Genomic DNA, 26,288 nt, shown 5'->3' on the forward strand with positions numbered 1-26,288 from the left:
TAATAACTGTTCGTACTGCTATTTTGAAGGGAAAATCAATTTAGTTCATCAAAGTTTTGACTAGTAGAAATTTAATGAAATAACTGAATTGCTTTTCTGTCATATTTCTTCAAAATATTTAAATTTTTCCTATAAAAGAGCAGTATTACAGGTTATTGTGAAGGGTAGCTGCTGGTCTGTAGCTCCCGGTCTGAAAATATTCAGATGGACGACCTGGGAGCTACAGTGCCTCCCATGGAAAAAATCTGCAATTTATGGCGCCCAAAAGTTTGCGCTAGTTTTGGACTGAATAACCTTATTTCCAAAAACATTCTATACAAATATAGTATGTGAAGAGGTATACATATATTGCACCTAAAGGTTTTAATTATTGCATGGTTATTAATAACACACATGAACAATATTAACATAAATAATGAGAATGAAAGAAAAATAATTATAATTTGTAATTCTTTTCCATACACAAATCTGTTCACTTATGTATCAGCACCATCACGACTTGAACACTACTTCATTTTCTTTCATACATATGCGAATTCTTAAAATTTGCATATTCATCTCAGCAATGAATCGAGCTTGTGGAATGACTTACCATTACATCACTTTGATTAGAATTTTTTGGAAAATATTCCATAGTGATTAAAATTGTTTGTGTCTTGAAAATGAAAGTTGTTCACAAAGGTCAAGGGAGATAATGTTCAATTGCATTCCGATCCCGATCTTTAACACTTGTTCATTTTTTCTGGTCGCGTTGTTGATGCCAGATTTAATTAAATTATAATAAACTGCTATTACAAAGATAAAATGAAACATATATGTACCTAATTTATGAGATATATTATCACTACGTTGAAAGTTATTTATGTTTTACATCGGGCTCGCTATTCAAATTACACATGTGCACCACATGTTAGTTAAAAACATCATGACTTAAAAATATTTTCTCAGACAGTTACCAGTAAGTATATTTAGTCGTGTGGTTATCGACACTATTTAAAGCTTGATTAACAAGTTCTCCAAAAGTTTGATGCTATGGTTTCACTAATTAATTACGATTAACCACTAACACTTGCAGGCTTCAAGATAAGATTTTGAGTGAGATTTGGAGAGAAACAATCTGGTTAGGAAATTAAATTATGGTATTTTATAAAACATTTTATTGCAGTTTCTCTAAACACCAGAATAGGTCAATAGTTTCAACACCTGGTTCACTAATATTTTTTGCAGTTTCGACAGGCATAATTATTTAGTTTGTTTTTAATATGTCAGTTTTTGGTCAGTCACAAGAATAATGCCATTGATACAGTTTAATTCAAATTCAGTGATGTTTTTACTAAGACGATGGTTGTAGCATTTATAGATAAAACATCTGTTACACCTTGTCACTACAACAGATAAGGGAAGTTCCCAGTGATTGAGAAGGACCTGCGCCACGCGCCATAGTCACATTCAAGAGAAAAATGGCGCATTAAATCAATTACTCTAAGAGCCGAAGTGTGCATTCAAAATTCTCATCGGTTTACATATAAAAGTTTTAGCGATGTCCGCTGGAAATTTACTCAGTACGACTTACCTAATCCTCTTTTAGGACCTTAATACATTCATTTTAAACATCAAATTTCATTGGTCGTGTTTGGTAAAACAGAAATAAACAGCCCATGTTTTATTGGTTGTTTATTTCTGTTTTACCAAACACGACCAATGAAATTTGATGTTTAAAAACGAATGTATTAAGGTCCTTAAAGACGATTAGGTAAGTTATACTGAGTAAATTTCCAGCGGACATCGCTAAAACTTTTACACTCATTTATGCGTGGTCATAAACAAGATCATTCCAGAATTTCCTCCGAAAGAGAAGTTGAAGTCGCCCAGTATTCTGAGTTCTCAATAAAATGATGATTATCTAATTGAAAAGACGTTTATAAAGAAAACAAGAAAAAATTTATCTGCAGTTGCGCAAAATTTGTATGTAGTGCAGCAGCATGCTACAATAGAGCTCTATTATTCTTAGAGCAAATGTAACAATTTATAAATATTTTCCTTACTATATATGTATATACGTTGTCTTCACAATTATTTCCTATTTTTGTACGATTGACTGATTTTCTTTATATATTGTAATTTACAACATGAAATCTCCGCAAGGGGGAAATAAAGATTGAATGAATGAATGAATGAATGAATGCTTATCGTTAGGGGTTATAAACACGGGTAATGCAACCACACTGTGCATTGAAAATTACAACCGATGATTATTAATTTAAGTGTTGATACTACAATTAGTTGAAACTTGTAATTAGTTAATAACTCGCAAAATTAATGTTTAGATAATAAGAAAAACTGTTTCCTTAAGTTATCTTCAAAACAAAGATTCTCTTCATATAGGTAATAACTGGGTCAAAGAGTTTGACTAATACCTCCAAAAAACACAGAAGTACAGAGACTGATTTTATTTATCATTTAGCAAACACCATTACAAAACATTGCATCAATGAAATGTATTAACACATCAAATAAATGAAATTTAACCAATTGGTTAAGTTTTTAAATTTTTTAGAAGTTTTTTTGCTCAAGGTTGGTCCTTGATAATTTCAATTTCACAAAATGGCCCCAATGAATAAATAGATGGCCCTTTCTTTATGAAAAGGCCCATTAAAATTAATAACTGTGGGGCCATCGTCCCATTGACATTTTTGGCCTTCCCAATCACTGGGGAAGATTTAAGCCTGTGCATTTTACTTACATATAACTTAAACTGGTCAACTGTTGCAATGTATGAATGATTAATAATCATTCCCCAATCAATAGTAATTATGTTTTAATGTACTGGAAACTAAGTGAATACATTATTTATTTAAGAAATGCCTCAGAAAATGAAAAATACCTCTGTCAAAAGAGGTCAGCCAAAATCCTCGGGCAGTGTCCCCACAGATCAGCCAGTTGTGAAGAAGAAGAAAGTTTTCAAAGATGAGAGTTTTCCCAGAGGTGGGAGTGTCAAAACACAGGAAATCAAGGACCAATCGTCTTTACAAGAAGTGGCAAATCCAGATGCACAACTTTTTAAGGTAAAATATTCTAAAATATATGAAGCATGTACATATATACATTTAAAACAATTCACAATTTAGCACAATATTCCATTTCGGATGTCCGTAATTTTGAACACAGGTTTTAATTTATAAGTAGTGCAGAAGTTTGTTTTTTTTGTAGGAAGTGGAGGAGGAACATAAGTCCTTACAGTCAAAGAAAAAGAAGAGGGAGGAGGCCAAGAAAGCTAAATTTCTACAGAAACCCAAAATGCCCAGTCTGGTTGACAGCTTACCAGAAGCTCACCTGCTCACTAGACAGGTATGCCTCTTTGATAATTGTTCTCACTGCCTCTTACAGACTGATTGAATTATAATTATCATATCAAGCCAGAATCTTTGATGATTATTGATTTTCCCTTGCTATTAATCCGATCTCAGATGTTTTGTTCATATCCTGAATTGTTGGTTCAACATTTTTGATCATATTTGCATAGTAATGATTGTGAACACACCAGTCATTATTCTTAACATAATTGTATTCAAATAAGATATGATTATGATTGTTTATGATGATATTCATCATGTTATGTAAATATTAACAGATCCTAGCACCAGGAATGCTCATTTTGGGATGTGTAAAAGAGGTCCATGAATACAGCCTGAGCATTAGTTTACCTAACAACCTGACAGGCACCGTGGCCCTGACCCAGATCAGCCCCGCCTACACAGAACAGCTACAGCGTCTGAGTCAGATGTCAGAGGAAGACCTAATGTCTGAAGACACGGTCAGTCAAACTTGTTCTAAGCTACAACAGCTTGAAAGAAGGTGGCGAAACAAGCAATAATGATTTCACTCTTTTCCTAGATGCTTTGAACCTTGATGTTAAATATTGGAGTAACTAGTAAAGTATTTTGATGACCAGTTCAATATGATAAACGATCATACACCCTGTTACCTTTGTAGAGAATGTCATTAATTTTAGTGTCTAGTTAAGTATTTATGCCACCAGCTCAATAGCATACACTCTAACACATTGTGTTAGCTGTATTGAGATCGCCAATAAATTTTATTTCGTTCGTTATACTTACCAGTCATTATATACATAAGGATATCTTTCCCGTATAAACGTTCGTAACTCGCGGGCAAGCGTTTTAAAGAATAAGATTCAAGCGCTTTAAAGACTGAGATCACCTCTCAGACGCTTGCCCAAATCAGTTCATCTTTCGGCGTGCAACAAGAACGTTCGTTTTTAGTATCTCTCTCTCTATCGGAGATTTATTTATTTATTTTTTTCTCTCTCTTCTATGTAAGATATAACTGAGTTAGGCATACATGGAAGAGTCAGAGATACCCGAAGAATTAAACTCGGGTTCTGAATGCCAAAATAGCGAACCCATAATGGCGTCTCGTACGAGAGGTGCACGAGCTTCAAAGAAAAGTTCGGCCAAAAAAGAAGCAACAGACAAAAGGTTTGAGGCTTTAGAAAATAAATTTAATGACAAATTAGACACAATGATGAATTTCATTAGAGAAAGTATACAGACTTTATCTAACAACGTGTTTACAAATGCCGATGAGTCTAATGAGGCTCACGACGATTCAGTGCCTATGTGTCGGGATACCGGTGGTGTAGCCACGCGGAGACCTGTACTCAGGCAAACGAATAACGACGATTCCGAGGGAATGCGTCCTATTATTCCATTAGAGAGCGACGTCCGTATTGAAAGGACAGTTAGTGTGCCTACTTTGGACGATCAGATATCTCTCGCCCCAAGTACTAGAGAAGTACGAGAATTATTGGGAGATGACGAAGTGTCTCTATCTGACGATTTTGAAAGAAATTTTCTATTAGAGTCTGATCAGAATCAGATGAGAATAGACTCTAATAATAATCGTTTTCAGAATTTGCTGAATAAGAACACAGATTCTAATCAAACAAAAACTTCTCTGAATGACATTTTTGGAAATGTTTCTTCTACAGCCTGACAGCGGAAGAAAAAGTAGGTCTTTGTTTAGACAAGGCACAAGAAGAAATCTTGATGAAGTCATGGAGATCATCTGATCCAGAGAAGTTAACAGCTTACAGAGATGAATACAGACAGTGTTTTCCTGTACACAAAGATTCTTCAGATTTTCTTCAAGTACCAAGCTTGGATGATATTTTAGAACCAATGCTTCGGAAAAAGCATGGAAGCAAGGCTAATAAAGGTTGGGGTAAAAATAGAAACTTAGTTACACAACCTTTAAAGAGCATTGAAACTTTAGCTTATCAAGGACAGATAGCTGCCCGTATGGGTATCATTGCCATAGCATATATGCAACAAGCTCTTGGAACTTTGTTAAACTCTATTTCTAGTCAAGACGTTGATACAGTACAGTCAATCAAAGATATTTTCTGCATGTCCACAAAAGCTATAGATCAGATGGGCAGAACTGGAGCTCTTCATCATTTGATAAGAAGGAAAGCAGCAGCTCAAGACACTGGTTTAGTCACTTTAAAAGACATCCACAGTAAAATTATAAGTCTGCCGCTGACAAATGATGGTGTTTTTGGTAAAAAGTTAGAGGAAAAACTCAAAGAACGAAAAGAACAGAAAGACTCTATCAAAGATTTAATTCCAGAATGGAATGAAAGAAATCAAAAGAGAAAATTTTCAGAAACCACAAGTGAAAATTCAGGAACTTTCAAGAGACCAAAAACATCTGTTGTCCATAATAGAGGACAAACATTTCAAAGATCAAATTTCAATCGACGATCTTATGATTACAAACAAAGGGATGACAATTCTAGAGCCACTTCAGCGGCCACATCTGTTGACAGAATGAATTCCTTTCGAATCCCAAAGAAGACAAGTAAATGACTGGAATCTAGAACAGGTAAACATGCTAGCAATGTTTCCCGAGATACCCGTTGGAGGTCGTCTAAAATTTTTCAGGGAAATTTGGAATCAAATTACTCAGGACGAATGGGTCTTGTCGGTAATCAAAGAAGGGTACAAACTAGAATTTCTCCAAAAACCTATGTTTATGGGGGTGAAAAAAACTTCAATTGCAACTGCACAAATAGATGTTTTGTTAAAAGAGGTAGAAGAATTATTAAGCAAAAATGCAATAGAAATTGTACCACAACAAGAGAAGCTGTCAGGTTTTTACAGTACATTTTTCCTTGTACCAAAGAAATGCGGAAAAATGAGACCCATAATAAATTTGAGACCTCTCAACCGGTATCTCAAGAAACAACATTTCAAAATGGACACATTGAACAAAGTTTTGAATGTAGTGAAACCAATGGATTGGGCAATATCAATCGATCTAACAGATGCTTATTTACACATACCAATTTTTCTAAAACACCGAAAATTTTTAAGGTTTTGTGTACAAAATCAGTGTTACCAATGGAAAACGCTATGTTTTGGTCCAACATCAGCACCAAGAGTGTTCACCAAAATAGTATCAGTAGTAGCTGCTTATCTGAGAACACGCAATATTCGCCTAGTAGTGTATTTGGACGATTGGTTGGTAGTAAACCAATGCAAAGAAAATTTAATTCAAGATCGAGAGATATGCTTGAATCTTCTGGTTTCACTAGGTTTCATAATCAACAAAAAGAAATCTTGTCTAGACCCCTGTCAATCAATTGTTTATCTGGGAGCTTTGTTTCTGTTCAAACAAAAAATAGTTCTTCCATCTCAAGACAGATTGATAAATTTGGTACACACAACCAAAATGTTAATGAAGGGTCAGAAAACAGCCAGAGATCTTCTGCAATGGTTAGGAATAGTTGCCTCTTGCATAGATCTAATTCCCAATGCTCGTCTTTATATGAGACCAGTACAATTACACCTTCTAAGTTTTTGGAAACCAAGTTCATTAGATTTGGAGAAGGTAATTCCTATTACACAACATCTCAAATTACACCTACAGTGGTGGTTAAATACAGCAAACATTTCCAGGGGCAAATCTCTGCAACTGGAAGAAATAGGAATGACCATAACTACAGATGCATCTCTAACAGGGTATGGGGGTCATCTCAACAATCAGATAGTTCAAGGATCATGGGACAGTTGTCACCAGAAATGGCATATCAACTGTCTAGAGATGGAAGCAGTATTTTTGACTTTGAAACACTTTCAAAGACAAATTCAAAACAAAACAGTGTTGATCAGATGCGACAACACAACAGTAGTTCAGTACATAAACAAACAAGGGGGAACAAAATCTCCTCGTCTTTGTTACCAAACTTGGGATCTTTGGAATTGGGCAATAAGTCAAAATATCAAATTGAAGGCTGCACATATAGCTGGGAAGTTGAATGTTTTAGCAGATCATTTGAGCAGGGTCAAGATCAGACAAACAGAATGGATGTTGAACAAAGAAATAGTTCAGACAATTTTTCAAATGTGGGGACATCCATTGATAGACATGTTTGCATCAGTTCACAATCGTCAAACTCAAATATTTTGTACATGGTATCCTCACAATCAAGCCTATGCACTAGATGCTCTGACAATTCCTTGGGAAGGGATGTTTCTCTATGCATATCCCCCAATGTGTTTGATCCCCAAAGTTCTTCAACATATCAGACAATACAATTGTCAGGTAATTCTGATAGCTCCATTCTGGCCAAGAAGGCCTTGGTACACAGAACTACTTCAACTTTTAATAGCTGTGCCATTGAAACTTCCAAATTGCCCACAGTTACTTCAACAACCAAACACAAAAATTTTCCATCCAAATGTAGAAGTACTACAATTAACTGCATGGCTTCTATCGACAGAGGCTTCAAAGAAAAGGGTTTTTCTAAAGACACTAGAACCTTACTTGCAGCAAGTTGGAGATCAGGCACCCAAAAAGATTATACTTGCAAATTCAAACAATTTAATAGCTGGTGTAGTGCAAGGAAAATTGATCCCTATTCAGCATCTCTAGTACAAGTAGCTAGTTTTTTGACCGATCTTTATGCTAAAGGTCTTCAGTATAGAACCATTGCAGGGTATAGATCAATGTTGTCATCAGTTTTACCACCAGTGGGGAAAATTTCAGTAGGTCAACATCCATATATCATTAGACTCTTGAAAGGGGTGTTTAACTCTAGACCACCTAAAGTTAAGTTAGTTCCTGAGTGGGACTTGCCTAAAGTTCTACAAATGTTACAAAGTACACCTTTTGAACCCATTGCTAAGGCATCTTTGAAACATTTGACTTTCAAAACAATTTTTTTAATAGCAATTACTACTTTCAGGAGATGCAGTGATCTACAAGCTCTCAAACTTGGAGAAGGATGGGTCAATATTCAGAAAAAGGGAGTAACTTTCATTAGACAAGGTTTGGCAAAACAAGATCGACCTAATCATTATGGAACAAAGATATTTGTTCCTGCGTTTCCAGAAAATAAATTATTGGATCCAAAGAGATGCCTTTATTTCTATTTGAAAAAAACTGAGGTTTTTAGAGAAAAACTTAAAGACAGCAACAAGTTATTTTGAGTTTACTTGAACCACATCAACCAGTATCTTCACAGACTATATCAAAATGGATTGTTCAGACTATTCATATGGCTTATGAAAATCAGAAAAAATCAAATGTTAAAGGACATAGTACAAGAGCCTTAGGACCTTCATGGGCTTTATTTAATGGTGCTTCAGTTAAATCAATTATAGAAGCAGCAGATTGGAGTAAAGAATCTACTTTTTGTAAATTTTATTTGAGGGATGTAGATGACTGTGTTCCAGTTCTTAGATGTGCTGTAAATAAGTGAAACAAACGTAGTACATGTATTGTATTTTGTTCTGTGTAAATAGAAACAATGTGTTTAAAGGAGATCATCTCCGGCGAGTTGCATGAAGAAATATTTCTTCGTGATTGTGTATATAGTGTATATATGAAGACTACTAGATGGTATTGGGAGAAATACCGGAATTTCTTTAAAGTTTGAGGTAAGAAAAAATTTTCTTTTCCTCCATTTAGTTAGATTGCTTTAGAATCTAATTTATCCTTATGTATATAATGACTGGTAAGTATAACGAACGAAATAAAATTGGAAAATTTGTATTCAAGTTTCAATTTTATGAGTGAGTTATACTTACCAGTCAACTTTCCCACCTCCCACCCAAAAGAAAATTTTTTAAGGGGTGAAGGTGTTTTATCATGTAGGTTGGGAACGTTTTGTTGCTCGCCTATATGAACTGATTTGGGCAAGCGTCTGAGAGGTGATCTCAGTCTTTAAAGCGCTTGAATCTTATTCTTTAAAACGCTTGCCCGCGAGTTACGAACGTTTATACGGGAAAGATATCCTTATGTATATAATGACTGGTAAGTATAACTCACTCATAAAATTGAAACTTGAATACAAATTTTCCAATTGTATTGCAGGAGGTAGCAGACTTGCCCACCTTGTTTAAGATTGGCATGATTGTTACGTGTAAGATCCTCTCGGTTCAAAACTCCAAGCAGTCAGGGGTGAAGGTCAAACTGAGCCTGAACCCACAGGACATCAACAAAGATCTGACCCCAGAAGGCCTTCACAATGGAATGGTATGAATTCTACTCAACTTGCACCTAATACTGGTCATATTTGTTTTGGAGTACAAATACTGATTATTTGCATCCTTCAGTTTCGTTAAAACATTGATTTGATTAATGCAACCAACACCATGGTAAACGCATATACATGTAATATTTTTTGAAGTTTTATCTAAATTTTAAATTTGTAGGCGGTATTTGGAAGTATTTCCAGTGTGGAGGATAGGGGTTATGTAGTGGATCTAGGCATCAAGGGAGTTAAAGCCTTCATGAAGAGTTTGGATGCGGAGAAATATGTACAGCTTCACAATGAAGGTATATACTACATGCACTTACAAAAACAAACTCTTGACCAAATCCATAGTATGTGTCTCATCAATCGAAGCCACAGAGTTTGTTCCTTCGCTCTTTTGTATACACTGTTTTCTAAAATTTAAACTTGGCCTCTAAATTTATTGTTAATGCAAGAATCTATTGTTAGTATTGTCATATATTTACATTCCAAATATTTTTTGCATGTAAAGTGTGTGAAAAGATACTGCAGTTGTAAGACTGTAACACACACAGGGTACTCAAAGGTTAGAATGACTAGTTTTATTATGACGTCACAAACGTTGAACGCTGTAAAATACAAGCGAGAATCAAAGTTCACGCTTGTGGCTGTTACAGTGGCTCTTCCATTAATTTGGACTTACCCTTAGGATAAAACAGAAATTTCGACGTAAAAATCACATTTGGAGACAAGGAAAGAAGTTTAAAAAAATGTAAATATAAGCATTAAATCATTATTTTTTGAAAGATATAGTCTCATAACTGCAGCGGTGTGTGCATACAAATTTTCATAACGTGCTAGCGCATGTTATTCAATTTGTATGCACACACCGCTGCAGTTATGAGACTATATCTTTCAAAAAATAATGATTCAATGCTTAAATAATGTAATTGAAATTAGATGTCTATCAGAGATGGACAATTATTGGATTATTCAGATCTTTTTTTTTTTTTTGCCAAGCTAGCTACATGTATTTTCAATGACCAATTTAAAAACATTTCCAGCTCACAAAGATTTGGCAGTGGAAAGTTTTTTGCATTTTATTCATTTGATATACAAAAAAATGTATACAAAATCGTTTTTAAATGTAAATTATAGAATGAACATCAAAACTTCCTGAAATTATGTTGTGGTAAATAAAGAGTTATCTCCCTTGAAAGAATGTTCTGATATTGAAAAAAGAGTGCCATATCTTTGCCCAGGTTTTCCACTGAGAGTAGGACAACCTGTGACGTGTGCCCTAAAAGTTGGGGAGGACCGAATGGAGCGGGCGGTGGGGGAGACTCGCACCATCAACGTGACCATTGATCCATCAGAGGTCACCACTGCTCAGGTATTCATATTACATAAACATAAAAAAGGATTAACAAAGATCAGATATTCTTTGCAACAGTGAAAAAATATGTTTACACATTGACATGTACTGTATATCTGTAGCACATATAAACATAATATTGTATCCATTGTATTCTTAATTAGAAAACTGCAAAGAGAAAAGAAAGTTACGAAAGTCATTATGCTTACCAAATATCAAGTATCAAAAAAAGAATTTAATCTGAATGTATGATGTTTTTCAATTTACACATGTACTTGAAGTTGTACAGATGTGATCATCTACATGCATGTTTATACATTTTATTTTATCCTTTTAAGATTGAAGATGCAATGGAAGTGAAGTTTAATTGTTTGGCTCCTGGCATGAAAGTGACTACCAGAGTTATGAAGGTAAAATGGTTTTCTGTTTAGATGCTTTTAAATTTTAGACTTGAAATTGAATGAAATACTTAAAAGAAATTTAGACTTAAACAGCATAATCAATACTGGCTTTTTTTTTTAATTGATCGAAAAAGTACATTGCAAATATAATTAAGGCTTTGTTTCATAGAAATAATAAAGTGATTGTACCCATATTTGTACATCTGAAATCAAGGTCCGGTGCAGTACCGTAAACATCTATTTCAATTTTTTGCAGGTTTGTGAAAATGGGGGAGTTGTTGTGAAGTTCCTCTCCTTCAAGGGAAGCGTCCCTGTCACCCATCTCAGTATAAAGACTCCACATAAAGGAAACCAGGTATTACCACACCGCTAGATATAAAGTCTCTGATTCTCCTTGTCTCCACAAAGTCTGCTTCTTCTCTATTATTTGCCCGATAAAGTGTGTGTTCTCTTGAAATTCTCAAGTATAGTGATGACAGTTATTTAACTGAGCAAATTTTATAAGTGTAAATGTATAAAACACCTTAAATAATTTGATTGAATCATAAAAACACTGAATATAGTTATTAATAAGCACTAATATAGCTTAGTCATGTTGCAAAATGTCTTCTGATGATAGATGAAAAATGTTAGTCCTATTATGTACTTTTAATTACATGAATCACTGTGAATCAGGTCAAGGTTGTTCAATAACAAACTTCGATGTTTGTTTAGATGATGGCCCGAATCCTGTACATTCAGCCCACAACAAAGTCTGTGGTTCTGACGACGTTACCCCACATTGTGGATTACAGTGGTGCACCGGTCAAGACGTCCCTGACACAGTATGACAAAGGGGACATAATTGAGGAAGCCCGGGTCCTGTACACTGATCACAAAAGAGGAGCTTACCTCAAAATACAGAATGGGGTTACTGCCCTTGCCAGTGTAAGGATTACTTGTCCGAATTTGAGAAGTGTTAAAATGAATTTTGAAATATAAGTTATTAAAATTTTTTTGTGAGAATTGATTCAAACAAGCAAATTCACATGATTAATGGAACATTTATATATCAATAGTATTTCAGGATTGTTCATATGTGTACAATTCAATTCAATTCGGACCCTCAAGATAGTAAATTGTAAATACTTACATAAAGTCGTCTGCACATAAAATACATACACACGAGAGAGAGAGAGAGAGAGTTGCATGATTGAGAGGAAAGAAGACATACATTTATTGAAATGTTCTAAAAAAAAATTCTTGTTTCTTTAGCTCAAGAGCTTGTCAGATGAAAAAGTGACAGACTTGAAAGCTCAATTCAAACGGGACTCCATTCACAGGTAGCATTGATTGCAGGACAAATAGTTTGTACATTACATATTATCTGTAATAAAGTTCAACACAATGTAATATTGATTGAATTTATTTTTACTTTGATAGGTGTCGTGTTTTGGGAGTAGATTTAATGGACAACGTAGTTCATGTTGGAATGAAAAAGTGAGATATTTTGAAATGTTTACTGGTACTTTAATTTGTGTGTATTATACATCACTCAACTGTAATGAAGTGCTAATCAATTAGTTCGTCTTTCCTTGAGGTTAAAAACAAGTTATTTGTATATTGCGTGTTATTCTGTGTTTTTAATAACTACCAAATGTACTTGTAATTAATAAATTTAAGGAAGAAAGGAGCTACTTAGCGTTTTTTGAAAAGCAACCTTTAAGATGGTTGTTGGTTAAATTTAATTTGATTGTGAAATGTTTGTAAGTATTTGAATTCTACTTGAATTCTTATTGGCTTTTTTTTTTTTAAATTTCAGGAGTTTGTTCTCCAAGTCTTTTGTCAGTTTAAAAAGTCTTCACCCAGGAGATTTATTTGAGGTAATGATTAGTTGTGTTCAATAAGTTTTCAAATACAATATTTATACAAATGTACAAAATGATTGATGTACATGTATATTCCTTCTCCATAGTTTCGAACAAATATCTGTAAATTAACAATTGCAGTGTGAAGTTGTGGAATTGAAAGATAAAGGAGTCATTGTGAAATCTGGTCATATATCGGGAATCATTCCCAAAATGCATCTGGCAGACATACCATTGAAGATGCCACAGAAACGATTCATTCCTGGTAAAAAAGTTAAATGTAGGGTGAGTATAATTATACTACATGTATGTCTATGTATAAGATTTCACTCAAAATAAATTTAGTAAAACATTTTAAAAGAAAAAGTATAAAATGTGTCCATTGATACCACATTTAACTTTTGTTTTCTTTTGATAGCTATTGCAACAGACACATGCAAATATATGATTCAAATAAAACATGTCTTTGACTTTCTATTGATAGGTACTGAAGAATGATTTAAGCAAGAAAAGTCTAGTTTTGACGGCCAAGCGGTCACTGGTCAACACCCAGCTCCCCCTACTGACTGACCTGTCACAGCTGGAGGCGGGGCTACAGACTGAGGGCTACGTCATCAAGACCTACAGTAAAGGAGTCCTAGTCGGCTTCTACGCCAATGTCAAGGTCAGAGTCAATCTAATTTTAGGTACATGCACAGTGTACATATTTTATAATTTACTTATGACTGTTATATGCAGTGTTACATATGTATTGGCTGAACATAATAGTTTTAAATGTGGATGAAGTAGGTTGATCATATAAGTCATGGAAACTCTGTAATTAACAATGAAAGGAAGAACCAAATTGTATAAAAGTACCCTTGTATGAAGGTACTAATTCATTAGAGAAAATGTCCCATTTTTTCATGTGTAGGGATTTGTACCAAAGAAAGAGCTGAGCACAGAGGAGATCGCCCACCCAGAGAAGGTGTTTTACACTGGTCAGGTGGTCAAGTGTAGAATACTAAGCTGGAACCTGGACAAAGGAACCGTAACTCTGTCCTTCAAGGTATCGTATGTCATCTATTAAATAATTCCTGTTTAGTCAGTTGTATCAATTTTGTTTAATCCTACTTTGTTTACTACATGTAGTACATATGAAATTATTCTCTTATTTTCACAGTCAGATGAGTGGAAGCAGCATGGATCAAAATTAGCAAATGTGCCAGAGGACTTTCAGATTGGAAAGGTCAGTTTATATAGATATTAAATTTTTACTGTTATTTTTTTTTTGCATTTATTTACATTTCATAATGTCAAATAAACAAGTATTTCATATTTGATAAACAGTAGATTTTTGCAGTTATTTGTAGCAAGTGTCTGTACATATTCCCATTATTTCAACAGAGTGTAGATTGTAAAGTGACAGAGAAAAGAAAGACAGGATTGGATGTAGTCTTAAAACCATCAGGAGTGTCGGCTTTTCTACCCAGAATTCACTTGTCTGATTCCCTAGCAACTTGTGACCTCATGTTGGAAGTTACAGATGTTGGCAGTGTTCTAAAAAACTGTGTTTATTTTAGTAGATCCAATGTATTGGTATCCTTCAAATTGTGTGAATGTTGAAGTGAATGGTGGTTCAATTACAAATATACATGTATTGAATCAGTTTAATGGTAATCAATTTTCAGCACTATATTTTGTACTAAAAGAATGTACTTTTTAGAAGGCTTTCGGTGACAATTCAACATTGTTGTACTGGTGTATGATGATAATTCCTTTAACTAAAATTAAAGATATTAAGTAAACGAAAGTCCATAGTGGATTACTGCAGAGAGAATGCTGTTGTTACGAATGTCACAGATTTGAAGGTACAGTTATTTTTATTTCTGGTACAGTTAAGGTTAAACTCTAAGTACTTGTGGACTTACATCACTTATCATTGATAATTGTATCCATATAACAAGTTTAGTTTACAACATGTTCAGTTTAAAGACAGACTGTAGACGAAAGAGAAATTGGAAAAAATCAATAAGTTTTTCGGTACCAATTTGTTAAAAACTCTGGGCAAAAGTTGCCTTTTATACATTATCAAAATGTACCGGTATACACATGTATATAGTTGTTTGTGAATGTTGTTATTGTTCAATGCCACTTTTGCTTAATGGTTTATTTTGTTTGTGTTTTTTTGTAAAGGATGGCATGTTGATTCCTGGTACTGTAAAGTCCATCCATTCCCGGTTTGGCATCTTTGTAGAGCTTCCTTCAGGACTGGTTGGACTGGCCCCAAACAGGGTGAGATTTGGAGAACATTAGTGTGTAGTCCTAGGGACTCAAGGGTTTACTTTGTTTTATCTGTGATATCACCATATCCATGTTTGTACTAAAAAGATTTTACTGTACACAGAAACTACGGAAACAAACATTTTGCACATCTGGACTGAGTTTTACAAAAGAACTTATGACAAAGTCGTAAATATTTTCAGTCTCATGGAACGTTCTTTAATGAACAAAATTTATATCAAACCGTTTATTTACAACTATTTTGATTTTCATAATTATATTTTAGATATATTACAATAAAACATTGATTAGTTTGTGATTAATAAACATTAATTAATTTGATCGTAAGTCGTAAGTTCTTTTGTAAAATGCAGCCCTGCTTCTTTGTGCGACACGCATTGAATTTTCCCATTTTCAAATGGATACGTCAATCCTCTGATAAAATATGAAATTTGCTTCTTAAGGAAAATTATGGATATACAAACACTGTATGATGCTGAATTGCTGTTACAGTTTGTGTCAGACAGACAATGGCAGAAAGCCAAGGAGCAGTACCACATAGGTCAGGCGGTGATCGCCAGAATTCTCCAGTCTAACCGTGACGACAACAAATGTCTGGTGTCACTCAGGATGCAGGAGTGTTACCAAGGCAACACGGAGGTCGACCTGGTGGAGGACTATTTAATGGCTCTAGACAAGATAGGTATGCTCAATGATGAGGGGGTGGTGTTTTTTATTAAGTGAATAGATGTTCACTTGACATCACTTGGGACTTGCTATTAAGTGACAGACAATTCTTGCTCTCAGATGATTGTGATTCTTTTAAGAGAGCATGACTTTTATTTTAGAAAATATGCTTAAATAAAGTACATAGAATAAATCTAGGTTTACATATATTTATTGATCAAATTGTTCCTAAATCATTTTAAAAAATACTGAAGATGTCATCATCTTTAAAACATGAAACATTTACTGAAATAAAGGTTTTTTTCCATTACTTTTGGTACTTCTTGTAGAAGACCAGAAATCCAGGTTTCCACCAGGCATCAAAATTGGTGGAGTGTACAAAGCAAGCCTTGTTGGTAGAAGTGATGACAAAATGATCTACAAATTGGCCGACTCTGGAATCTCAGTTTCTTGTCCTCTTGATCTCATGGATGGTAAGAAAAGTAATATTTCTGATGGTAAAAACTGTCAAGTGAAATAATGTGTACTTTTGATAATCCCCCATTTGTGACTTATACAACTGTTGTGGAGGGATATAGCACTGCTAACTTTTTAATTTAATCTGTACCACAAATAATGAGTTAAATTTACTCGATGAATTGACAAGTTCAAGAAAAGACCTCTCTGATAAAAGTTGTGTGCATTTAAATTACAACACATAAAAAGATATTACCTGTATATCAAGGATATTTTGCTTAATGATGCTCTTGTTATACAGTTTATAATGTTGGGATATTGAATCAATCTGACAGATATAGTATACACAAAGTCTTATAGACCTTGAACTAAGATAACACATTACTGCTCTTAACATGCTGAAGGAAGAATGAACTGCTAACAGTTTACAGATATACACTGTATGTCCTGTACATCAGTTTCAAATTGAGTTATTTTGTAGAGGAGGATGAAACAGACAATAACAACTCGTTGGAGGTCGCAGTTCTGAATTTCAATGTCAAGGACAACTGTATCAGTGTTGTGGCCAAGCAAGATATAGTGAAAGCCATCAAAGGGAAATCTAAAGCTAAGGTCAATATATTTGAATTGCATGCACCTTTTCATTACATATTTACATGTTTACATACCACGGTTCATGTTTAATGATAACAAGAAGTGAAATCTGTATGGATAAAAAAAAAATGATTATTTTATTTATTTGTCTGTTTCCAGGGTAAAGTCAACCAGAAAGTTGAAGGAAAAGCTTTAATGGTGTGTGATGAAGTTACCGTGGTGATTCTACAGGACCAACTTGAGGGGCAGCTAGCCCATGTCCCTACAAGAAAGGTAAAGGATGAATGAGATCTTGAACTGTAAACTGAATGTAAGCCAGTCAACAACATGTACTAAAAGTGTTACCTTGCTTCAGAATTAGTTGAAACTTGCTAGTAAAGAAACATTTAATAGAGAGTTAATGTTACATGTGTAAGAAATGAAGCATTATGCTCCAGGATTTGTTCCAAGAAAAGTAATCTTGGAAATTGTTTATAACAAAATTTATATTTTCACATGACAACAATCACCAAATTATATGCTTTAATAGGAAAAAATACAATATTATAATAAATTGTTTTGTTATATCTTATTAACTTTCTCTTCCTAGCACTTGAACGATGTCCTCAGCCCTACATTTTCAACAGGACAAGATGTCATGATCTTTGTTAAAAAGTGGGTAAAACTTACTGGATATCTAAACACTGATGATTTTATCAATGATTCATTTATTTAAAATTTCATAACCTCAGTTTCTTACAAGTAGAGGTTTATTACATTTTTTTTTTAATTTTTCAGATTTTTAAAATATAATGTTGACAGTATTAGTGTATAGGAGACATTCACATTAAAATCAGCTGTTCTGATATGCTACTGGTTCGAGAGCAGTAGCGTATTAGAACTGCTGATTTTAATCAGATTGATAACATACAAAGGTTAATTGACTTTTAATGATTCTTAATGATTTTTTTAATGATTTTTATCAGAGTTGTGAATGGTCACATTGTTGGCGTACCAAACTATCCAATGAGTCGGACAAAGCATCAGTCAGTGGAGGGTTTAGACATAGAAGATGGTAAGTTCTTATCATTTCAAGATTTTTCGTACGTATTGGTTTGGTCTCAAGAAAACAAAAAGTTTAGTTACATCATGCATATATTTTAAAGCTGTAGTTTGATTGTTGGCAATGTTTTATTTTTATGTTTCAGGCATATTTGACAAACAGTAATCTCTCCTTTTCTCTGTTATCATTTAGCCTAGGGTACCGTTTTTATCATAATTTTTTACCATAAATTTGTAGGTTCTCAGAAAAAATGTACAGTTTATAAGTATTATAAAATTAATTTTTGAGTCAAAGGGTCAACAGGATTTTAAATTTGTAAAATCCTATTCATGATTTCAATTTCGAATCATACATGTAACCATCATCATATAGAAATTTGTGTTGTAAGAATTATCAGGCTTATAATGACTACTAGTAAATGTACCTGTGCTTAAGTGAACAAACCTTTCCTTTATTGCATGATACTGAATTTTTATGCATAAAGTTTCCTGGAATTCTCGCCTATCATCGACCCAAATGACCAGCGAGTCATAGAATGTATTAATTTTGAAGAGAATAAAAATCAGATGAGTGTCACATGCCAAAAAGATTGATTTCACAATGTTCGATTGTTTTTTTTTTCAGTTGTACATTTTCACCAGTGCTGATAAGTTAATTTAATTGTAACCACTTTTTTTTATTCAGGAAAATTTAACCTTGATCCAGGCAATGTGGTTGAAGGTCGTTTACAGAAATTGAAAAAGCGATCTGGGATTTTAGTGAATTTAGTGGGTGGAGCCAAGGGTGTGGTGTGTTTGACAGATCTCTACGACGAGTATCAGAATGATCCGCTGTCTAAATTTCATCAGGGCCAACATCTGAAATGTTACGTGATAGATCTAGGGCCCAAACAAACCTATCAGTTGTCACTCAGAAGATCAAGGTAAGAATGATCCTATTATCTAATACTCTGTTATTTGACAAATTTTACATGCAGGTAAAATCTATCGCATATTTTCTTTAATGTTCTTGAGGCAATGCCTTGTTCTGTGACAAAAGGACCCTTCCAAGAACACTTTACTTTTATTCTTGTAATAAATGACTTGTGCACTTGTATTTACACTTTCATATGGTTATTACTACATGAATTATGAATTGATGTTCTAGAAATACATTTTTATATTTTTTTTTAAATATACATATATACTGTATATCGGTTTGTTTTTGCCCTGTGTATTTTTCGCCCTTCAATACTTTCAAACAGTTTCGCCCTATCTTGAATTCGCCCAGACACGTTTGTGTTTACTGTGATTTGATTTGAGACATTAGAATTCGCCCAGTCTTAAATTTGCCCGCTGACGAGGTCGAAAGGGGCGAAAATATAACGGGGACGAATATTTCCCTGTATACAGTATTTATACATGTATTCCTGAAAAAAAAATGGTGACCTGTGAGGCAGCATTACTCATGATTTACTTTTTATATATGTAAAAAATGACTGATTTCAGGGTGTTTAATGACAAATCAGATGTGAAGGACCCAGAAGTCCTCGGAGTGAAGTCACTGAAAGTTGGCCAGGAGCTGAGAGGCTACATTGTCAAGAAGACAAGCTCAGACCTCTTGGTCAGGTAAGAATATATCAGATGTATACCTTGCTAGCTGACCAGAAGCTTCTGGTATAAATTCACTTTCATTCCACATAAGTCATTGAAAGCTCTCCTGTTTGCATTGTAATATTTTCCATACTTATATTACATGTACACATGTGTTTTGTTGTTTTAGGATTGGCAGAGACGTGTTTGGGACAATAGATGGGGCTGACTTCTCTCACATTGACAGGAGAACAAAGAGGCTATTATTCAATGCTAAAATTGTGATATCCACTAAGGTCATTGGGTAGGAACTTTATAGTGATTTAGAAATACGGTACAATTTTATGATTACCAGCTGGTAGCATAATTTCTGAAGACATACATTTATTTGAACAGAGTTTGCTTCACATACAAAAAAAGTTTTGTTATTGTTTAATCAATTTTTATGAATTTTTAATTGCATTTTGTAGCTTGGATGGAGATAAGGTTCATCTGAAATTTCTTTCATACAAAGAGGAGGAATCAGGAAGAAAAGCTATAAAAAGGCAGCACAGTGTGGAATCTGTTACTAGTGAGGAAGAACTGAAGCCAAAACCAAGTGTAAAATCTAAAGACAAACAGAAAACTGAGGAAACTCAGGAGTCAACCAAAAAAAAGAGGAAAAAAGTTGCTGATAAAAATAATAGTGATAAGAAACAGTCAAATGAATTATCGAATGAACCAACATCTGGCAGTCACAACAGTACAGATGAGGTATGTAAATTAAACAACTAATTTGCTATCAAAAGGTATTAACATTCACAAGTTGATATTTGAAGATCCATGAGCACTTTATCAAATGTTCCATTCTAAGGAAATAACTGTAATGTATTGTATATAAAACAGTACATGCTCATTTTTAGGTAGCTTGCGGGTTTACCTGATTTGGGAAAACTACCTTGAAAATTTTTCCACGTGATCCACTGGTTTTATAGTTTTATTTCTAAAATTTATTTAAGATTCGTCTGCGCGGTAATAATGTTATCGTGTTTCAAATACAGTGTCATTAATAAAATCAAGCAACGCCATTTCAATGAAATATATAGTAAAATGCACATTTTAACCGAGAAACGCATTACAAAACTATGCTCCAAACTTTTAAACGATTCAGACGAAATTAATCATACTTAACACAAAAACAGAGGAGATAATTATGAATCAATTCATAAAAAAATATCAGTATGTGTTCTCGACCAATTTTTGGCAAAAAAACTTTAAAGATTTAAAAGATTTCTCAAAACCTTATGTTTTCATTATGACGTTAGCCTGAAGTCATCATTTCCTTACTTCTTAGAACACCAAAATTGAAATGCATTTATTGACAAGACTAGCTGTTTAACACATTTTAGAACATGTAAATGCTTATTAGACATTATTGTGAATGTTATCAAATGCAATTAATGTAAGGCTGTAAAGATACAGAAAATTGCTATTTTTGTTTTTATGAAACTCTGAGTTAATCAATGCAAAAATAAAATGCCAGGCAACTACTGACATTATAAGTAAGTAATCGAATGAAATAGTTATCTCAAGCCAAAAGAAATTTAAAGAATTTAATCGGTAGTACAGATTACGGAAGTTTGTAAAAAAAAAAAAAAAAAAAAAAGCGAAGTTAATGCATACATTCTATTTTAAAACATGACTTTAAATGGAAGAGTTCTAACGCACACTCATTCTTTATCTTTATAGAACAAAATGTGACAATGTATGTAACATCTTTAAATTTTCAGCACTTGATATTATAAATCTTTGCATAAACAGTCGTAAACCGCTTATAAGCTTTTTAAAATATTTTCTTTTATACTTCTAAATATCTCATTTGTCATTTTAAAAAAAAATTATGAGTTTACTATGACGGTCAACTTTTTACGTCGATTCCTATTGTGACGTCAGCAAACCCGTGAGCTACGTTAAGTGCATGTATTTACATTCCACATATATCTTGCTTGTAAAGTGTGTTGAAAGCTACCGCAGTTATAACACTGTAATACACACCAGGTACTCAAAGGTTAAAATGACGAATTTTATTATGACGCCACAAACGTTGAATGCTGTAAACTGCAATGTAACAAGTGAAAATCAAAGTTCACGCTTGTGGCTGTTACTGTGGCTCTTCCATTAATATTAACATACCCTTAGGATAAGATAGGAATTTTAAGGTATAAATCACATTTGCAGACAAGGCAAGAAGTTAAAAAAAAAGTAAATCTGATATTTTTTATGACCACTATAGTTACCCCGTCTGAAGATTGACTACGCCTTCTCTTGGGATGCAGACCTGACCCTACCCCCAACAGAAAATATGGAGAACAGTTCGGATGAATCAGATTCAGAGGAAACTCAGGTTAGTAAGCTGATGGAGATACAATGAGCCAAACAAAATTCTACAAATTATGTCATACTGTAGCTTGTAGTTTTTCCTATTTGACATCAAAGGGCAGATCTTGTTTTACAAAATTACTTAAGGAATTAAAACTCTTTGGTTTGCAGTGTATAAAATATATTTTTACTTTCAGAAGAAAACAAAGAAAAGCAAGAAAGATATGACAAAAGAAGAAATCATGCTATTTGAGGTAAGTGAATACAGACTTTTTAGAAATTAAAAGAAGGAATAATGGAAGTAGATTTATACCATATACATATATTGCATATTTAGTTCACTTGTTCATATTTTTGATTAATAACTTTTAAGAATATATTAGCATTTTTAAATTTACAAAATTAATGTTTCATCAATCATGCATAAAGCTCATTGATCCCTTACAAATTTTTACACCGTTTATTTTCCAATCACTGCAGTTTGAGAAGAGACAGTTAGAGGGGTCGGTGCGTCCGGAGAAGACGGAGGACTTTGACCGGATGGTGCTCCAGTCTCCAGACAGCTCCCTCGTCTGGATCAGGTACATGGCTCACCATCTGGAGTCCTCCGAGATCGAGAAAGCTCAGGCCGTTGCAGAGAGGGCACTCAAGACCATTTCATTCAGGTAACGACAAAACTGTTTGATGACGAGAGAGTCATGAGATTTACAGCTACAATATATTTTTGTTTATATATAATTTTGTACAGAAATTTGGTAGGGATGATATTTTTTTGATATATAAAAAGGTATGTTGGTGTTATTAAAAACAAGAAGCTGTATGCATTTTTTTATGGGGGAGGGGGTTGATTTTATTGATAAATTGTTATCAAACAACCAATTTTTTTTTCTCACAAATACATGTACTTCTGATTTAAGGAACATTTGAAGGTCACTAGGTAGAGGATATTTGCTTTGGAAACTGTGTAATTTAATATGAAGAAAATGGCAAATATGTACATGTCCATATTTATACAGCGGAAGTCACAGCATGTATTCATTTCATTATAAAATGTTTATTTTACAATTATACACTTTGTTTAAAGTAATGGATTAAATTAATGAAAATGTAGTGCTTGTTAAAATTAGAATATATTGCTACAGTATGGTTAAATTCTTATTTTCTAACTTCAGAGAGGAACAGGAGAGGTTGAATGTATGGGTGGCCTACCTGAATCTGGAGAACATGTATGGGACACCTGCCCAGCTTCAGAAAGTCTTAGAGAGGGCCGTCCAACAGAACGAGCCACTCAGTGTGTACCAGCAACTCGTCAACATCTACGTCAAGTCGGGAAAACTGGAAGTTAGTTGTTTGTGATTATTGGATTTAAATGAATTTAATTGAACCTAGTAATAGCCACTCAACATACAAAGAGAATATGCCTACCAACAACTTGACATTTCTTCATGAATCTGCTTTAAAACAATTATTTATAATTCAAAATCTTACGGAATGCATTTATATCTTTGCAGGAGGCAGAACAACTGTACAACAAAATGGTGAAGAAACACAGTGCTAATAAATCCGTGTGGCTTGGATTTGGGGATTTCTTCTTTAGGAATGGAAGAGTTGAATCGGCGAGGAAACTGCTACAGAGGAGTTTAAACTCGCTGGAAAAAAGAGATCGTGAGTAGAATTTATTTTAAGGGAATTTTGCTGAAGCATCATTAAATTGTTCACTGAAACTGTAAGTACACTAAATCTTAAAGAATCAAATGTACTTTTGATTAACATGATTAAAATTGATAGAACAGTTACATAAAAATCTTCTGTTGAAAATTAGGAGATGCAAAAATAATGCAGTGCAATTTATATGGAAATTGTGATGGCTTGTTTATGATGGCATAAATTTTTGAAAAACAGACATATGTTTTTGGACTTGGTTGAATTTATTACAATCCTATCTTTAATGATTAGATGTGGACACAATATCCAAGTTTGCTCAGATGGAATTTAAGTATGGTGAAGCAGAGAGAGGGAAGACCATGTTTGAGAACATCCTGGTAAACTACCCTCGGAGAACAGACCTTTGGTCAGTCTACATTGACATGGTGGTCAAGTCCGGCGACCTGGAGGGGGCAAGGTAAATCAAAACGGGAGCCCCAGTGCATACATAATAGCTCAAGTACTTAATGATGTTACTGTAGACAGAGGGGGCAAGGTAAATCAAAACGGGAGCCCCAGTGCATACATAATAGCTCAAGTACTTAATGATGTTACTGTAGACAGAGGGGGCAAGGTAAATCTAAACGTGTACATCCAGTGTGAATATGATATCTCATATATTTAAATTGTAATACAGTACTGTATCCAGGGTCATATTTTGCAATATATAGGAAAATATAATAAGAACACCAAGTTCCTCAAATATGTGTGTCTTTACTGAAACAGTCTGAAGTACTGTTTTACAAAAACTGGGTTCACGTAAAACATAGCATGACCAATGTGACATAACAGGGGTAATATCAAAATGCAAAATCAATATTATTACAATCCAGTTTTAAATTCAAGTAAAAAAAGTTTGAAGTTTAAGGAGAAATTCTGTGAAAGTATTAAATATAGTGTGAATTTTGTCTAGCAGATGTTGATTTTCAACAAGTTAGAATAATTTTCATTTACGTTGGTCTTAGTGAGTCTATAATTTGTTTATATCAATCCCCCATAGGTTGCTCTTTGAACGAGTCATCAATCTTCAGATGGCCATGAAGAAAATGAAGTTCTTTTTCAAGAAGTTTTTAGACTTTGAGGAGAAACATGGAGATGAGTCAAGTGTGGCAGCTGTGAAACAAAAGGCTCAGGAATATGTGGACTCGCACTGATATTGACTTCAGGGCTGGTCATACGGTAGTGATTGTGTTCAATGAATTACATTTATCTTTTACATTGATTAAGCGGATGAACTTTTATGTGAGCCTATCTATATGGACTATAGGAATGGAGAGAAGGCTTTTTAGTGATTGGAAAAGTGCATGTTCATTCAGACAGCTAGAATATCATCTTTTGTTTGTCAACTTAACTACCATACATTTGTATATGCTTGATGATGTTTTAAAACTCTTTCTTCATACATTATGAAGTACACATTTATAAGGAGTATCTTCATAACGAAGGGATTGTAATAAATAACGTAAATATCATATTTTGATATTTATTCCTAATTTTGTTTTGATGATGTTGTTATAGAATGTTGATAAAAATAAATGTAAATGATGAACAGATAATATTTTATATTTTGTCGTTATCAGCTTTGTCATTCTAAACAAGACCTTGTCCAAAATTGATCAATAAAATTTTTAGCATACTGAAATCGGCGGGAGCGTATTTTTAACCCCCGACGTTGGCTTAGGCGTCAGTGTCGGGAACTGGTTTTTACTAAAGTTTTGTAGCAGGTCTTGTATCTAGGATTTACTTGTTTTATCTTCACCAATCTTGCATGGGTGGATGAATCTGAGCCATAGGTTTTTTTGAGCAGTTGCCATTTTAAAACAATCTTACCGCACATTATCCTACATAGTAGGTCTAAAACTGTAATAGAATTGCACGTCTGTTACGTAAACCATTTAATTCTAAAAAATCTAGTATTTTATATTATTATACTTTCATGTTAAATACTGAAATCTGATTGGTAAAGACACAGTTGACAATCCGTTCTATTACCCTCAGCGTTAGCAACACACTTAGCAACGGGTAACAACGAATAATTACATGCGCGTAAATTATGCGCGTACGGTTTGGCGTAGAATTCACGACATTTCTATATAAAAGCAGTAAAAAATTCTCTAATATTTAGACATTCAGTATAATAAAATAAATAGTGCCTGTTTGGGAGAATAACAGTTGAAATTGACACCCCTCGAAAACCATTGTCAACCGACGCTGTCAATTTCAACTGTTACCCTCCCAAACATGCACTATTTATATAAACATACATGAATCATTTGTGTAGTTGTCTCAGTATCTATGGATGCGATGTTTCCATCCTTATAACTAAACATGGTTTTATCTAACAAGACATGTAACACCATCGCGTAAGTAACCCTTCTTCAATGCTGTTCTTGTGTTCAACAGTTTATCAGTACCAGACTATGGGTTGATCGATGTTTGTTTGATTT

At 33.9% G+C, this 26,288-nt stretch overlaps 3 protein-coding genes and 1 long non-coding RNA gene across 6 annotated transcripts in view; 3 read left to right on the forward strand and 1 right to left on the reverse strand.

Moving 5' to 3' along the window:
• LOC105335881 (uncharacterized) overlaps positions 1-696 on the reverse strand; it is an 11,613-nt gene extending 10,917 nt beyond the window's left edge. The window contains exon 1 of one of the 2 annotated variants that reach the window (XM_066068314.1): positions 593-693. The gene's annotated coding sequence lies outside the window, so the exon portion shown is untranslated. Of the gene's footprint in view, positions 1-592 lie in introns of both variants that reach the window. The other variant, XM_034474128.2, reaches the window with a different exon arrangement.
• Positions 697-879: 183 nt separating this feature from the next.
• LOC136270524 (protein RRP5 homolog) lies at positions 880-25,397 on the forward strand. 2 transcript variants are annotated; one of them, XM_066068195.1, is made up of 37 exons: positions 880-958; positions 2,860-3,065; positions 3,211-3,348; positions 3,632-3,814; positions 9,403-9,564; positions 9,744-9,867; positions 10,807-10,937; positions 11,258-11,329; positions 11,577-11,675; positions 12,035-12,247; positions 12,575-12,642; positions 12,743-12,799; positions 13,122-13,182; positions 13,309-13,452; positions 13,652-13,831; positions 14,081-14,215; positions 14,330-14,395; positions 14,554-14,745; positions 14,943-15,017; positions 15,343-15,441; positions 15,943-16,132; positions 16,446-16,589; positions 17,054-17,184; positions 17,326-17,439; positions 17,756-17,820; positions 18,132-18,220; positions 18,893-19,130; positions 19,696-19,815; positions 19,970-20,083; positions 20,250-20,532; positions 22,052-22,162; positions 22,335-22,391; positions 22,618-22,802; positions 23,310-23,478; positions 23,649-23,802; positions 24,094-24,259; positions 24,842-25,397. In XM_066068195.1, the coding sequence occupies exons 2-37, from the start codon at positions 2,862-2,864 to the stop codon at positions 24,993-24,995; spliced, it is 4,887 nt and encodes a 1,628-aa protein (XP_065924267.1). In that variant the 5' UTR covers positions 880-958; positions 2,860-2,861; the 3' UTR covers positions 24,996-25,397. The 2 variants fall into 2 exon arrangements, with proteins under 2 accessions (XP_065924267.1, XP_065924268.1); XM_066068196.1 differs by having other exon boundaries at positions 22,338-22,391.
• Positions 4,143-9,195, forward strand: LOC117682302 (uncharacterized). The gene is made up of 3 exons (XR_010708269.1): positions 4,143-4,499; positions 5,020-5,907; positions 8,273-9,195. It is a non-coding gene; the product is annotated as an uncharacterized lncRNA (long non-coding RNA).
• The window catches only part of LOC105333462 (nacrein-like protein), a gene marked incomplete in the record, with an annotated part of 39,826 nt that continues 29,267 nt past the window's right edge, over positions 15,730-26,288 (forward strand). Inside the window, 2 exon segments of the mRNA NM_001308915.1 lie at positions 15,730-15,740; positions 17,410-17,429.

This window comes from Magallana gigas, chromosome 8 (assembly GCF_963853765.1).
Source record: "Magallana gigas chromosome 8, xbMagGiga1.1, whole genome shotgun sequence".
NCBI classification, from domain to species: Eukaryota; Metazoa; Mollusca; class Bivalvia; order Ostreida; family Ostreidae; genus Magallana; species Magallana gigas.